General features: G+C 39.6%; 1 protein-coding gene across 1 annotated transcript in view; it reads left to right on the top strand.

Moving 5' to 3' along the window:
* EIF2B3 (eukaryotic translation initiation factor 2B subunit gamma) overlaps positions 1 to 17,681 on the top strand; it is a 148,381-nt gene that overhangs the window by 39,948 nt on the left and 90,752 nt on the right. The window contains exon 4 of the mRNA XM_079698740.1: positions 15,451 to 15,610. Within this exon, the coding sequence (XP_079554866.1) occupies positions 15,451 to 15,610 (160 nt within the window). The remainder of the gene's footprint in view (positions 1 to 15,450; positions 15,611 to 17,681) is intronic.

Raw genomic sequence — 17,681 nt, 5'->3', positions numbered from 1 at the left:
AGCCTGTCCTTTGAAGCTTTGAAGCCAGACATTGACTTCTCCTCTCTAGCTATGAACGTCCTAGATGGCATCTTCTTCCAATATAAGGCTATTTCACCTACATTGAAAATTTGTTGTTTAGTGTAGCCACCTTCACTGATTATCTTAGCTAGATCTTCTGGATAACTTGCTGCTTCACCTTGCACTTTGGTGTTATGGAGATGGCTTCTTTCCTTAGACCCCATGAATGAACCTCTGTTAGCTTCAAACATTTCTTCTGCAGCTTCCTCCCCTCTCTCAGCCTTCATAGAATTGAAGAGAGTAAGGGCCTTGCTCTGGCTTAGGCTTTGGCTTAAGGGAATGTTGTGGCTGGTTGATCTTCTATCCAGATCACTAAAACTTTCTCCATATCAGCAGTAAGGCTGTTTCACTTTCTTATTCGTGTGTTCACTGGATTAGTACTTTTAATTTCCTTTAAGAACTTTTCCTTTGCATTCACAAGTTGACTGTGGCACAAGAGTCCAGCTTTCGGTCTGTCTCACTTCTCGACGTGCCTTCCTCACTAAGCTTAATCATTTCTAGCTTTTGATTTCAAGTGAGAAACATGCGGCTCTGCCTTTCATTTGAACACTTAGAGGCCATTGTACGGTTATTAATTAATTGACCTAATTTCAATATTGTTGTGTCTTAGGGAAGTCCGAGGTAGGGGAGGGCGACCAGTTGGTAAAGCAGTCAGAAGACACACAGCATTTATCTGTTGTTTGCAGTCTTAATGGGTGCAGTTCATAGCACCCCCGAAAAATTACAAAAGTAACATCAAAGATTACTGATCACTGATCACCATAACAAATACAATAATAATGAAAAAGTCAGGGCTCGACATACAAACCTGGGGATCATGAACAAATTAAATAGTATTTAAAGCCAATGTCGGGACTTCCCTGGTGGCGCAGTGGTTAAGAATCTACCTGCCAATGCAGGGGACACGGGTTCGAGCCCTGGTGCGGGAAGATCCCACATGCCACGGAGCAACTAAGCCCGTGCGCCACAACTACTGAGCCTGTGCTCTAGAGCCCGCGAGCCACAACTACCGAAGCCCGCATGCCTAGAGCCCGTGCTCCCCAACAAGAGAAGCCACCGCAACGAGAGAAGCCCCCGCTCGCAGCAATTAGAGAAAGCCCACGCACAGCAACGAAGACCCAATGCAACCAAAAATTAAATAAATAAATAAATTTAAAAATAAAATAAATAAAATAAGTCTAGCAAATACTGTTATGAGTTTTTTCCACCTGTGTTCAGCTTCTTGGATTCAGGTGTAAAGTAGGCAAAGAGCTGGGATTTATCCAACATTGGAGCTTTGCCAGATGAGTACAAGGTATAGAGTGGCGAGGAAGGCAAAGATGTATATAAGGGAGTAATTATAGTGATTGATCACCATAAGCTGTGTAAGTGAGGTCAGCAGGGGAACGAGGATGTGAAAAATCAGTGTAGTGAATGAATCAAGGATCCTGTTAGAATCAGAATTGCTGGATTCAGAGTACCAAAGTAAGTGAGTTGGAAAAATAGGAGAAGGTGGTGGTCAAAGAATAGGATGTAAGCTCAGTGAGGACAGGGATTTTTGTTTTGTCCACTGCTATGTCTTTAGCCCCTAAAATAGTACCTGGTCATATTAAGGGTTCAATATGTGTTTTATGAATTAATAGGATATTTTAAAATGAGACTTTGGAGATAGTGCAGTTATTGGTAATGCCAAGGAATAGAGTATGACAAAATGGTTGAGTGAGGTGGAGCAAAAAATAATCAGAAGTGAGGTCAAGGAACCCTAACATAAGGATGTTGACATTACTGAGGTAATAAAAGAAGGAATGAAACAGAGGAAGATAGTTCTAAAGCAGTTTTTTTAAATCTTAATGAATATTTATCAAAGTTATGTGTACACATCATTTAAAGAGTTCAGCAGTTCAAAGTTTGTCCCTAAAAATTTTAGTCCCCTGTCGCCCTCTCCCCATAGTCTTTACCATAAAGGTAATCACATTCTCTTCTTTTATCTAATTATTTTGCTTTTTACCTTTGTATCTCTAAATAACATGCTTAAATGGTTACTTTCTGTTTTAGACACTACTTATGATTCCCTACTATGACAGATGAGGATTTTGCTCCTTCTAATATAGTTATATTGTAATTTTGGAAGATCAGTATTTAGTGTTTGACTGTGTAGTTTGACCATGTAAACTGCTGAGCCTTGTGGTGATCTACAATTTTTTTCCTTTGCCACACCATTTTTTTCCCTTCAAGGTAATAATCATAGCTTGTCTCTCCTATGCTTAGTTTTCTGTGAACTTATTGATTAACCCCAACTTTTTACTGGTTTTCTAATCGTCTTTCAAGATATTTAGACTCCTCAGCTGTTCTGTCAATTTCATCTTCCTAAAGAAGTCTCTCCCAGAGTAGTAGTGATTGCCTTCCATGCCTGGTGTGTGTGTAGTTATCATTCTGTCATCTCCCTTCACCATCATGAGGATTTACTTTGCCTCTTTTCTTCAATTTCCTGGAATCCATATTTTCCTTTTTCTTGATTTACTCCCTTGTTTTTCTGAAAAACATACTAGAGCTTCCTGACAAAATTTGTTTGGGAGCTAAATTTTTTGAGACCTTGCATGCCTGGAAAATCTCTTTATTCTACCCTCATACTTGATTGATAGTTTGATAAGGTATAGAATTCTCAGTTGAAAAGCTGATCCTTAAGAATTTTGAAGGCATTGATCCATTGTTTTTACCTTCCAGTGTTGTTAAGTCTTTTGTAATTACTAATCTTTTGAATCTGATCACCTTTTTCTCTGGAAATTTGTATCATCTTCTCTTTGTCCCAAGTGTTCTGAAATTTCATGATGATGTACTTTCATGTGAATCTGTTTTATCCATGTGAATCCTCCACTCAGTGAAACCTTTCAACTTGGATATTCATGTCCTTCAGTTTAGGGGAACTTTAAAAAATCATTTTGTTGATGATTCTTACCTATTTTTTTCTGTTTTTTTTTTTCTGGAAACTTACTATTCTGATAATGGATCTCTTAGACTGGTACTCTAATTTTCTTATGTTTTCTCTCATATTTTCCATTTTTTTATCTTTTTGCTCAAATTTTGTGTATGGGTGGAGCATGTCGACTATGAGCTTCACTGTAAGGGGTGATATGGTAATGTGGTTGGGCTCTTTCAGGGGAATCTCTTACATCTGTATCTTTAGGTTTTTTCTCTTTCTGCTGGCATTCTAGGAAATGAATGAGGGTCAGGGCAGGGAGGGGAAGTGGGTGTCTCAGAATCCTGTATGTATTCTTTTTTTTTTTTTTTTTTTTGGTGGTACGCGGGCCTCTCGCTGTTGTGGCCTCTCCCATTGTGGAGCACAGGCTCCGGACACGCAGGCCCAGCGGCCATGGCTTATGGGCCCAGCCGCTCTGCAACATGTGGCATCTTCCCGGACCGGGGCACGAACCTGTGTCCCCTGCATCAGCAGGCAGACTCTCAACCACTGTGCCACCAGGGAAGCCCTGTATTCTTTTTTTTTTTTTAATCCCCCCTTTTCTCTAAGGTCCATCCCCTCTCCCTACTGCCAGCTGTGATTATGCTTCTTCCCCAGTCCAGATATCCTCTATTTTATTCTCTTCAGCCATCTACAGCGGTGGGACCTGTGCAGTAGTTGGGTTGCACAGAGTAGAAAAGAGGGATCTTTCAAAGGGCCTTTTTATTTTAACCCCTCCCTTCCCAGCTTTCTACTCATATCAGTTTCTGAGCCTTTTGGGGAGTCTGCTATAAACTGAGTTGGTTCTCAGCTTTCCTACGACTGACTTAGGAGTCATTGTTTTCAGTGTTGTATTCTCTCCTATTTTTCCTGTTTGTGTGCATTTATGCCCATTTAAAATATCCTATTACTATTATTCCATTGATCTCTTGGGAAAGGGAAATATAGTTGTGCCTCTTCAATCTATCATCTTTACTTAAAACTTTCACCATCTCTAAAGAAGGAGAAGGGTGACAAGGGAGTTCTGTAGCTGACTGCAACAAGGAGCAGTAGGTGATTTTGTCTGTTGTCATGTGCTTCATGTCATGAACTGGGGTAATGGAGTGAGAGAAATGGCCTGGAAATGATAATGAGTAAGGAGTTTACTTACTCCATCTCTGGGCCCTTTGGTTGGAGGACAGTATGAAGGACAGAGAAAACGTCCTAAACAATTCCTTCGGTTCTTTTATAATCAAGAGTGATAGACTGTTAGGACCTTAGAATTAGACATCTAATCTAATCTTTTACCCTCCACAAGAATGTATTCCCATGGAGGTTATGCTAGGCTGTGTTTGAAAACCTCCAATGGGTATTTTTCATGAGCTTCTAGATATCAGAATGTTTTTTATAATGTTGAACTCATCACTGCTTCTTTTTTGTTTTGTTTTGTTTTGTTTTTTTGGCCACACCATGTGGCATGCGGGATCTTAGTTCCCTGACCAGGGATCAAACCTGTGCCTCCTGTAGTGGAAGCACAGAGTCTTAACCACTGGACTGCCAGGGAAGTCCCTCATCAGTGCTCCTCTTAAATTTCTACTTTTTGATCATATTCTGTCCTTGAGCAATCAAAACACACGATCTTCCTCTTCCAGTGGCAGCCTTTGAGTTATTGGGTCCCCAAGTTCTTCTCTTCTCCTGTTTAAGGATTGCTAGTTCCCATAATTTACAGACCCGTCAGCATCCCTGTAACTTCCTCTGACCTCTCTGATTCGTCAGTGTCTCTTTCAGAATGTGATGTTCAAAAATGTGGTCTGAACAGTGCAAGTCACAGTGGTGTTATTTACATTCTGTGATCTGGAGGTCATTATTATAAGAGATGTATTAATTTTTTATTGAAGTATAATTAATGGACTTACAATATTATATTAGTTTCAGGTTGTACAACATAATGATTGATATTTTTATACATTGCAAAATGATCACAGATTTATTAATTTCAATAAAAGCAAAGTCTTATAATCATACAGTACTTTACAGTTTTCAAGTATCATACATATTATTTTGAAATACAACCTATCTTCTAGTTTTTCATTAAGTATGATTTAGTTTTAAATAATAAGATGCCTGACCAAACTTAAATGTAACATGGGTATGTATAAAGAGGACACAGATTTGTTTAGCACCACTATTATTGTTAGGGTGTGTGTGTGTGTGTGTGTGTGTGTGTGTGTGTGTGTGTGTGTGTGTGTGTGTGTATTTTGGAAGGCAATGTGATGGCAAAGGGGCAGATCACATAGTGTTTCTGAGCCTATTTTTTTGTCTATAAAATGAGTTTAACTATATTGATATTTTAGAATTACATGAATTTAGAATTAAATGAAATAAAGTATATGTAAGAGCTTTGTAAATGGTAAAATGCTGTCCGATTTTAAGTTACTTGTCTTTGCCATCAACTTAGAGATAGCATAGCCTTAGAGAACCAGTTGAACTGACAGTAGCAGGTAGAGTGTAACTAGTTTCTGAACTGGAATCTTTATGGATTGGAATTCTAAAAGTATGTGGTTAGTCAGACTGTTGCTAAAAAGGTGTTCAGAGACACATCCTTTAATGAATTAACTTGGATTGTTGCATTCTCTTTAACCAGAATGGTTACCTGATTCTGGATTTTTGTGCCTAACTGACTTAACTGAGAATTGCCATACATGCCATACATGGATTATTACTTTTGAATTAATTCAAGTTTATTTATTTATTTTAATTTATTTTTAATTGAAATATAGTTGATATAAATAGTATATGTTACAGGTGTACAATACAGTGATTCACAATTTTTAAAGGTTATACTCTATTATAGGTATTATAAAATATTTACTATATTCCCCATGTCGTGCAGAAAGAATTCAAGTTTAATTAAATGTGCTGAGCCTCAAAATTATACTTAGGGACTTCCCTGGTGGCGCAGTGGTTAAGACTCCATGCTCCCAATGCAGGGGGCCTGGGTTCAATCCCTGGTCAGGGAGCTAGATCCTACATGCATGCCACAAGGAGCCCATCTGCCGCAACTGACAGGGCACAACCAAATAAATAAATAAAATATAAAAAAAAAATTATACTTAACATGATTTAATCTTTCATCATGATTCCCAAAGTGGATTAGAAACTCAGGACTTTAGGGTCACCACCATCATTAATGCCACTGAACCCAGAGCATAGCTCTAGATAAAGAACTGAGCATAGCTTGACCCTTGTAATCATACCGTTTTATGCCATGAAGGACTTCAGAGTTGGTGCAGCCCTCTCATCTTATAGATGAGGAAACTGAGGCCCAAAGAGGGAATGACTTATCAAAGTCACATGTGGAATTAATAGGAAAAATAAACATATCTAATCTTAGAAGTTACTTTTGGGGGGTGATACAACCTTGATTTTAGTTTCTTTTTTTTTTAACTAGTTAATTGTCTGTTTCTCATATTGTTATAAACTCCCCTCTTTCACAGCCCTCTGCTGATCTTCTTCCAAGCTTTCTGGTTTCTAAGTAAACTAGACACTATTTCTATGTCATATACTTCAGGATAAAATTAATATTCAAGGGCGTCCCTGGTGGCACAGTGGTTGAGAATCTGCCTGCCAGTGCAGGGGACACGGGTTCGAGCCCTGGTCTGGGAAGATCCCACATGCCGCGGAGCAACTAGGCCCGTGAGCCACAGCTACTGAGCCTGCACATCTGGAGCCTGTGCCCCGCAACAAGAGAGGCCGTGATAGTGAGAGGCCTGCGCACCACGATGAAGAGTGGCCCCCGCTTGCCACAGCTAGAGAAAGCCCTCACACAGAAACGAAGACCCAACACAGCTAAAAATAAATAAATAAATAAATAAAAATTAATATTCATGTTACAGGCAGAAAATATGTAATGTAAGAGCATACTCTGTGGTCTGAAATGAGGCAATGATGCATTTATCCTGTGAAGTATTTGTGTGTGACATGAAGAAAAAGAATGAAATTATTTAATATAAATTCAGAATAATAAATTATTTCAAAGCAAAGGTTTGATTTGAGAGAACAAAAAGCTTTTGTTATTTCTCTATTACTATCAGTGCATTTGGAGATTAAAATTAAATTACAGATATCTAAATCCTGGAAGAGAAGTGACCAGCATTTTTATGTAGAACTCATTTAACAGAAATTAACACATTTTCAGTTAGTTCTTAGCTTCACACAGGAAAGATGAGTAGAATTCTTCTATTCTGTACTGAAGAGGAAAAACTTAATGTAGGAAGGTGAATCAACTAAAAATATTATGACTATAAGTATTGAACCTACATTTTAAAATTATAAGTGTAGCATATCACCCTCTAGCCATGCTGTCCAGGACAGCAGCATCTTATTTCTTTCCTTTGAAATATCTCTGTCTTTTCTTCTTTGGAGGCAGCAGGTTCGTCCCCTGCCTCATTGCTTTAGGAAGCTGCCAAATTACCTCTGTGATCCCTGTCCTAACTCCAAACGGTCACAGTATCTACAAAGGGTACTCAGCTCTGTCAGAAAGTCTGATGTTTCTAAACATCTAAAATTGGATTTTTTGGGACTTCCCTGGTGGCACAGTGGTTAAGAATCCACTTGCCAATGCAGGGGATACAGGTTCGATCCATGGTCCGGGAAGATGCCACATGCTGTGGAGCAACTAAGCCCATGCACCACAACTACTGAGGCTGCGCTCTAGAGCCCGCGAGCCACAACTACTGAAGCCTGCACACCTAGAGCCCATGCTCCAAAAACAAGAGAAGCCACTGCAATGATAAGCCCGCGCACCGCAATGAAGAGTAGCCCCCGTTCGCCACAAGTAGAGAAAGCCCACTCGCAGCAACGAAGACCCAACGCAGCCAAAAGTTTAAAAAAAAAAAAAAGGATTTTTTTTGTTTATTTAAACAAAAATGTATATTTGTTGAAATATAATTCACATATCATACAATTCACCCATTTGAATGTACAACACACTGGCTCTTAGTATATTCACAAATGCGTGTAACCATCGTCATACTCAATTTTAGAACATTTTCAACACCTCAGAAAGAAGCCCCAACCGTTTCACTATTACTCTCCCCCCCAACCCCCACCCCGCACTCCCTGTTCACCTTAAACAACCACTAATCTACTTTCTGTCTCTGTAGATTTCCCTGTTCTGGACATTTCATATGATAGAATCATCCAGTATGTGGACTTTCACGTCTGTCTTCTTTCATTTAGCATGTTTTCAACGTTCATGCAAGTTACAACATCCACTTTTGGCCCTCCATACCTGTGGGTTCTACATCCACAGATTCAACCAACCATGGATCAAATATATTCAGAAAAAAATTCTGGAAAGTTCTAAAAGCAAAACTTGAATTTGCCAGAGTTCCTTATATGTTTTAGATACTGATTTCTTGTTGATTTTTTTAAATTGAAGTATAATTGCTTTACAATGTTGTGTTAGTTTCTGCTGTACAATCAAATGAATCAGCTATATGTATACCTATATCCCCTTCCTCTTGGACCTCCCTCCCACCCCACCCCACCTCCGTCCCACCTATCTAGGTTGTCACAGATCACCAAGCTGAGCTTCCTGTGCTTTATAGCATGTTCCACCTAGCTATCTATTTCACACATGGTATTGTATATATGTCAATCCTGATCTCCCAGTTCATCACACCCTCCCCTTCCCCGCTATGTCCACATGTCTGTTCTCTACATCTGTGTCTCTATTCCTGCCCTGCAAGTAGGTTCATCTGTACCATTTTTCTAGATTCCACATATATACGTTAATATACGATATTTGTTTTTCTCTTTCTGGCTTACTTCCCTCTGTATGACAGACTCTAGGTCCATCCATGTCTCTACAAATGACCCAATTTTGTTCCTTTTTATGGCTGAGTAATATTCCATTGTATACATGTACCACATCTTCTTTATCCATTCATCTGTCGTTGGACATTTAGGTTGTTTCCATGTCCTGGCTGTTGTAAATAGTGCTGCAGTGAACACTGGGGTACATGTGTCCTTTTGAATTATGGTTTTCTCAGGGTATATGCCCAGTAGTGGGATTGCTGGGTCGTATGATAGTTCTCTTTTTAGTTTTTTAAGGAACTTCCATACTGTTCTCCACAGTGGTGGTATCAATTTAGATTCCCACCAACAGTGCAAAAGGGTTCCCTTTTCTCCACACCCTCTCCAGCATTTGTCGTTTGTAGATTTTCTGATGATGGCCATTCTGACCAGCATGAGGTGATACCTCATTGTAGTTTTGATTTGCATTTCTTTAATAATTATTGATGTTGATCCCCTTTTCATGTTCCTCTTGGCCATCTGTATGTCTTCTTCGGTGAAATGTCAATTTAGGTCTTCCGCCCATTTTTTCATTGGGTTGTTGTTTTTTTTTAAGAAGATGTTGGGGGCAGGAGTTTATTAATTAATTAATTAATTTTTGCTGTGTTGGGTCTTCGTTTCTGTGCGAGGGCTTTCTCTAGTTGGGGCAAGCGGGGGCCACTCTTCATCGCGGTGGGTGGGCCTCTCACCATCGCGGCCTCTCTTGTTGCGGAGCACAGGCTCCAGACGAGCAGGCTCAGTAGCTGTGGCTCACGGGCTCAGTTGCTCTGCGGAATGTGGGATCCTCCCAGACCAGGGCTCGAACCCGTGTCCCCTGCATTGGCAGGCAGATTCTCAACCACTGCGCCACCAGGGAAGCCCGGTTGTTTGTTTTTTTGACATTGAGCTCCACGAGCTGTTTGTATATTTTGGAGATTAATCCTTTGTCTGTAGCTTCGTTTTGCAAATATATTCTCCCATTCTGAGGGTTGTCTTTTTGTCTTGTTTATGGTTTCTTTTGCTGTGCAAAAGCTTTTAAGTTTAATTAGGTCCCATTTGTTTATTTTTTGTTTTTATTTTGCTTACTCTAGGAGGTGGGTCAAAAAGATCTTGCTGTGGTTTATGTCACAGAGTGTTTTTCCTATGTTTTCCTCTAAGAGGTTTATAGTGTCCGGTCTTACATTTAGGTCTTCAATCTTTGAGTCAAATTTAAACAAGGACAAGGAGGTAACAGGAAGTGTGCCAACATTTACTGATGCTTTTGTTTGCCTGTACCAGGTTGAACTCTGGGGATACAAAGGTAAAAGAGCTCCTTATGAAGCTCAAAGTCTAGGTGGGAAAAAAATTGTAATCCAGTTTAGTGATTTAAGGTCAGTCAATGGATCAGAAAAGACTTCATCTCTAGATGAGATAATATATTGGCTCTTCCCTTTCTGATAACTGTGACAAGACCAGAATCTTGATTGATGAATGTGTGGTGGGGTGGAAAGAGAGACTAGGGAATGCATTCTTGGCAGTTTACTCTAACAAATTAACGTTAACTATGTGGAGGGAGGATTGTGAGAAAGAAGGCTGAATTAGGTAGGTGGAGTCATATTTTGAAGACCCTTAATGTCATGCTAAGCAATTTGAACTCAATCCTGTGGAGTAATGATCTCCAAAATGGAGTGTTCTCAAAGCCAGAAGGTGTGCAGGATGGAGTTCCAGAGGTAAATATTAGAATATCTATAAATAAATAAATAAATTAGAATATCTAGTTCTTTTTAATTTTATCTCTTCTTTTAAATCTATTTTTATATATGTTATAGAAAGAGCATATTATATCATTTATAGTGATTTGTGTGTTTTGGGTTTTTTTTCATTTTTAATTTTTGGCTGCATTGGGTCGTCATTGCTGCGTGTGGGCTTTCTCTAGTTGTGGTGAGTGGGCACTACTCTTCGTTGTGGTGCGTGGGCTTCTCATTGTGGTGGCTTCTCTTGTTGTGGAGCACAGACAGGTTCTAGGCGTGCGGGCTTCAGTAGTTGCAGCACATGGGCTCAGTAGTTGTGGCTCACGGGCTCCAGAGCACAGGCTCAGTAGTTGCAGCGCGTGGACTTAGTTGCTCCGTGGCATGTGGGATCTTCCCGGACCAGGGCTCAAACCTGAGTCCCTGCATTGGCAGATGGATTCTTATCCACCGTGCCACCAGGGAAGTCCCGATTTGTGTGTTTTTAAATAAATATTTTTAAGTGGGAATAAGTGGATAAGTGTTTATCTTTTTTTTTTTTTTTTTTTTGGTTTGGACAACACTATTTTAGGGTGTCTTTAAGCAGAAAAATTAAATAAGCAGTGGAAATTGGAGTATGGATTAGAATATGGGAAAACTGCTGTGAGAGAGACCAGATAAGAGACTGGAAAAGGGCTTCCCTGGTGGCGCAGTGGTTAAGAATCCGCCTGCCAATGCAGGGGACATGGGTTCAAGCCCTGGTCCGGGAATATCCCACATGCCGCGGAGCAACTAAGCCTGTGCGCCACAGCTACTGAGCGTGCGCTCTAGAGCCCGCAAGCCACAACTACTGAAGCCCGCGTGCCTAGAGCCCATGCTCCTCAACAAGAGAAGCCACCACAATGAGAAGCCTGCACACCTCAACAAAGAATAGCCCCCGCTTGCCACAACCAGAGAAAGCCCGCACGCAGCAACGAAGACCCAACACAGCCAAAAATAAATAAATAAGTATATATTTTTTTAACTTATAAAAAAAAAAAGACTGGAAAAATATTTTGAGGCCTGAACTAAGACAGTGCAGTGGAAATAAAAGAGGAGGACTTGGGACCAGTGAGATGTGAGGAAGGGGTATTGGGTAGGAGATGTGAGGAAGGGGTACTGGGTAGGAAAGAGAAGACTTCAACCCTAGGCTATGGCCAGCTTTCTGTCTTCCGATCCTGGATGGTGGTGACACTATAAGCTAAGGAGCAGAGGAAGGATATTTCGTTCTAAGCCTAAGGATTATCACATTTCTTATTTACACACTAAGTTGGTCATTCCTTCCTGCACCTGCTGGTCAGACCTTAGTAAAAACAAAGTGGCAGTTGGCCCTTTGCTGAACACTTTGGGGACTGCAGACTGGGAATCTTTTCCAAGTATTTCAACCAAAATTGAGCATAGTGAGGTCTCCGTTGTAGTTAGCCATTAGTAATTATTAAAGCACCAAACTACTCTTGGGGACTGGATTGGGATTGGGCCACATAGGTAATGTAAATTGTGACCATTCACAGTCACACCAAGTAGCTGAATTCATTAGTTCTGAATGGGCAGGGGTGGAGTGTAGGGTGGTGATTTGGATCATAGCCATTGTTTGTGGAAGTGCTGAGTGGGTAAACGCATGGTAGTTACCTTGCTCTGACAGTTTTTTTCCAGGGGAGTAAGTGTGTTTTTCTTTCTCCTTTCTGTAGGAAATTGTTTGCCAGATTGTGTTATTTATAACAATCTGTCATGGAACAGCTTCCAGGAAAAGAAAAGAGGCTAGTCCCCATAGCTCCCCCTACCTCCTACCCCACCATTACCACCACACACACATACATCCGGTTTTGTTTTTTTCTTCTAGTTTTACTCAATGGTTTTGGCTTGATTGAAAATGTTCTTATAATGACAGATTTCTGGACTTTGCCATGGCTTGGTAATTGGGTTTTCTAAACTTTATTTGTCTGCTTTAGCCAAGACTAATTGGCAGCAGTTTGAATTTTGAATTCCTGGGTATCTTGAATACTAAAGTGCTATCTTCTACTTTCCCTTGAAGACCTTGTATGTTTCCACTTGGTGGAAAATGCACACATTTGCTGTCCTTTAGAGCTGTGCTTTTTGCCCTTGACATTGCCCTGGTTCCTCTAGAGGAGCAGGCTTGGGATAAAGCTCACTGAGGACTGTTAGAATAGTGAATAGGGAGGTCTGTGGAGATGCCAGTTGGTCTCTGCAGAAGATGAGGCATACTGTGGTGTTAGAAAAGAACTGGTCACCCAAAACACAAGGCAGCTGAGGGTTGGTGTGTCCCAGGAACTTTCAAGTTAAGATATACAGTTGCTTCACAGTCCAAACAGTCTATGTTTATTCATGGTTTGTGATCACACATGATCAGAAATACTTCTGGCTCTTAACAGTTTTTCCACTTTCTTTCTCTGGGCTCCAGTTAGTAGAAGAACATTTGCATTTCTAGAGTGGGCTTTGCATTTTTAGAATAAAAATAAAAACAATAGTCATTTATTTTCTTCCTGTTACAACTTTTATTAAAATGTAAAGAAAAATAGATAGCATTACGAAGATGAAAGGATGATTTCATTTTCCTTTTAGACTTTAGTTTCTTCTTCCAGGATTTCTAGCTTTGGAAACAAAGTACAGTTTGTCAGCAGAGACCTTCCTTTGGAAGTGGAGTTGCAGAGAAGACAGGAATGTGTTTGGTCTCAGTGAGAGTGGTGCATTCTCTGGGAGCAGAGGCAGGAAGAGGGCCTGATGGAATAGCACCTCCATCTGTATCCAAGGCCCTGCCCTTTCAGACTGAAGCCTTTCTTCTCACGCTGAGAACAGATGGCAACCAGACACAGGGGAGGGCTCTGTTCCTTGTGCTCCTTGGGGATTTTGCATTCAGCTTAGCAAAAAGTCATCTAAAAGCAAAGAGGTAAATGAGGCTGCAGACTGTTCACAATTATGCAGGACTTGTTTGACCTTCACTATGCTGACAGATTTATTTTTTGCAGATATTGAATGATAACAGCATTTATATTCCAAGACAACATTGTCACCACTTGAGAGGCATCTGCATTGGGGTCGTTTTCTTCACTCTGGAGTACACTTAATAATTAAATTTATTGTGGAACAGTCAGCTTGCAGAAATCAGTCATCTTATTAAAGAAACTTAGAAAAATAGAAAGGATTTTTTTTCTTCAACAAACTGTCATTTTCATTATAAAGAAATGGGGCAACTTCTGTACTGCTGTAAGTGACATGTCTTTAGTAAATGGTCCATACTTCCTCCCTTCTAAGCATTGTTAACAAGAAGTAGGATTCTGCAAGCTATTTCTTCCTTAGCTTGCATGTATGTGGGCTGATCTGTTAATGTTTGACAGTTCCTGGATGGTTGAGCTGCAGACTTAAGGAATTTTTTTTTCCTAAGAAGAAGATGTTTATAGGAACTTTTTTTTTTTTAGCTCAGGTAAGATCCAGAAAAAATTAAGAGAGCTTTAAGTAGAAGAGTAGAAAAAAATCCAAATTTGAACTTCTTAAACTTAAGAGGCCTTCAAAAGGAATTGTTTAAGCTATAAATAATGAGTTATATGTAGAAAAAGAAATGACGGTTCTGGTACAGATTCTGTATTCGGCATAAGAAATTGCAGGCAGTAAGATAAGGCATTCTGATGGTTGAGTTACTTCCTGAGCAAGTATGATTCTTTGCTTTCCTAGAATGTAAGTTGAAATTATCTATATTTTCCCCCAAAGCAGGAATCTTGATTTTTTGTTTTTTGTTTTTTTGTGGTATGCGGGCCTCTCACTGTTGTGGCCTCTCCCGTTGCGGAGCACAGCCTCCGGACACGCAGGCTCAGCGGCCATGGCTCACGGGCCCAGCCGCTCCGCGGCATGTGGGATCTTCCCGGACCAGGGCACGAACCCGTGTCCCCTGCATTGGCAGGCAGCCTCTCAACCACTGTGCCACCAGGGAAGCCCAGGAATCTTGATTTTAAATTAAAATCTTAGAAAAGTTGGAGCTACTTACAGAAGTTTCCATGTAGATATTTACTTTATTCTTAAATCTGGAATAATTTACTCCAGTGTTTTTCAGACTTTTTAAAATAGCAGAACCTGTACTGTTATGAGGATTAAATGAGTGCTTTTATACATACCTGAGGTTGTATTATAATTGTTTATTAGCTAGACTGATTTCCCAAAGAAGGGCACATTATAATATATTCATGTGTTATTTATTTCCTAGTATTGTAGAAAAGTGACTTTAAGTTTTTTTAAATTAATTTTTATGGGAGTATAGTTGCATTACAATGTTGTGTTAGTTTCTACTGTACAGTAAAATGAATCAGCTATACATATACATATATCCCCTCTTTTTTGGATTTCCTTCCCATTTAGGTCACCACATTGCATTAAGTAGAGTTCCCTGTGCTATACAGTATGTTCTCATTAGTTATCTATTTTATACATAGTATCAATAATGTATATGTATCAATCCTAATCTTCCAATCAAAGTGACTGCTTTAAAATAAAGTATTTCATAACGATATTGAATCATCAAACTTTGCCAAAGTGCTTTTTGAACTGTAAAGGGATGTATAAATTTAAGATCATTAACTCCATACTCACAGAAATAGACAATGTGGTGGTTTTCATACTCTGTACATTAGAGCCCAGGATTCCAGAGGTGCCTCAGGGACAGCAGCAGTAAGGCGTACACAAAGGGGAGGTAGGAATTCCAGACCCTCCCCCAACACAGCTCAATTAGAATGACCCCATTTATTTTACCTGTGCTACTGCTATAAAAAGGTTTGAGGGCAAGTGTGCAGTTTGTGTTCTTTGAAGACATTGTAAGTTTATCCTGTGATGATTTGTGTGATCCATTGTCCTTTGTGATATTGACTTTTCCCCTTCTCCATTTGACAGACAGATGTACTGGTCCTGAGCTGTGATCTGATAACAGATGTTGCCTTACATGAGGTAGTGGACCTGTTCAGAGCTCATGATGCATCACTTGCCATGTTAATGAGAAAAGGTCAAGATGGCTTAGAACCAGTTCCAGGTCAAAAGGGGGGAAAAAAAGCAGGTAAGGAGACTAGAGTTTGATTTATTTGTTTGTTGGGTTCTTATAATTATTATTATCATTCATGCTTTCACTTAAGAAACATTTATTGAGAACTGACTCTACTGTGCTAGAGGTTGATGACAACGTCAAATAAGACACAGTCCCTGATTTGAAGAGGCTTATAACTATTTTTTTTTTGTGTGTGTGTGGTACGCGGCCCTCTCACTGTTGTGGCCTCTCCCGTTGCGGAGCACAGGCTCCGGACGCGCAGGCTCAGTGGCCATGGCTCACGCGCCCAGCCTCTCCGCGGCATGTGGGATCTTCCCGGACCGGGGTACGAACCCGTATCCCCTGCATCGGCAGGCAGACTCTCAACCACTGCGCCACCAGGGAAGCCCTGAAGAGGCTTATAACTATTGATTAGATTCTGTACCATCCAAGAGGCTTTTGTCTGCAGAGAGGAGCACTCAGAACTGTTTGCATTGTGTTTAAAACTCAAATAATTGAATACATATACTAAGAAACCAAAAAATCTAAAATCAATGTTTAAAAAATAACTAAAATTTGATTACAAATTAAATTAGATATCTTTAAGCAACTAAAATTATTATTACAAATTTAGTATGGTTGATTTTTCTGAATACACCAATCACCCTGAACAGCCAATAAACAAATAGTCATTAACCATGCTTTGTCTTCTTAGGATTACAACATACTTATCTTGATATTTCCTAGAATTCTAGTAGTGGGTTATTTTTTTTTTAATCTTCAGAGGGTTATAGTAATCTTACCAGTCCAAAAAGAAAAGGAATAATACTCTGGTCCAGCCAGGGTTATAGAATTTGGCTTACTGACTTCTTATTGATTTTTAGTTAAGGCATAGTTCATGATTGCTTTTCCCAGAGTATTTCAAACCTGAGTCACTGATTCTATGACTGGGCTACTTTTAATAACTGAACTCATGGGACTTCCCTGGTGGCACAGTGGTTAAGACTCTGTGCTCCCAATGCAGGGGGCCCGGGTTCGATCCCTGGTCAGGGAGCTAGATCCCACATGCATGCCACAACTAAGAGTTCGCATGCCACAACTAAAGAGCCCACATGCCACAACTAAGGAGCCAGCGAGCAGCAACTAAGGACTCTACATGCTGCAACCAAGACCTGGTGCAACTGAATAAATACTAAAAAAAACCAAAACTGAACTTACGACCAAAAAGCTTTGTTAGATCATACTTTTTATATAGGCTTTAGTTTTTCCTGGAATGATGTATTTTTTCCCTGGAGTTTTTCCCTGGAATGATGTGTTCTTTAGGTTTTTCTTAGTCAGAATTATGTAACCCATTGTCCTGTCATTATATATTGACGCAGTCTGTTGCAATTATTAGAAGCTATGTATGGCTTATTAGTATCTGACTATTATTAATAGAGCCACCTAGAATGTTCATTCCTAGGATTTGAGTAATGTAGTTTGTACTTCTAGCTCTCTTCTTCAGGGCATTTGGTTAACTTGTAATTTTGGATTATAGCATTGAAACTTCTTTCTAGTTGCTTTTTGTGCTAAAGCAATCACTGGTGCAGATCAATTGTTGAATCCTCTTTCTACCTTGTTATAATGTATGCTTCTCATGTGGATCAGTCCTTTTGTTCTTGACATAGTTTCTACTTCTGTGAGGTCTGGTTTGCTTACAATTCCCTGTATTCAGCCTTTTCTACCTATACAGATAAAAACAACTGTGTATCCAGACTTTATAAACATATGTATATTTTACAAATATTAATGTTTTCTTTTTTTCATACTCCTCTACTTATAACAATTTTAGGAAATCAAATACCCTACTATAGTTACTCTTCTTGGTATTATAACTTTTTATTATGTTACACATTAGCCTTTATCTCTTAAGTATCATTATAAATGTGTAGCTTTTCACAATTTTATTTTAAATTAACTGTAACTATTATCTATCTATTCAGTTTAAAATGTTTTGATGCCTAAGTTGTCACAACGTGGTTAGTGGAAGTTACTTTATGTTGGCTCTTCTATTCTCTTTGAAAAGGTATGATGTATACTGGTAACTCGCTGTATGGTTATAGTG

The sequence above is a fragment of the Hyperoodon ampullatus genome (assembly GCF_949752795.1).
Source record: "Hyperoodon ampullatus genome assembly, chromosome: 2".
Classification (NCBI taxonomy): Eukaryota; Metazoa; Chordata; class Mammalia; order Artiodactyla; family Ziphiidae; genus Hyperoodon; species Hyperoodon ampullatus.
This window is presented reverse-complemented; position numbering and strand designations above follow the sequence as displayed.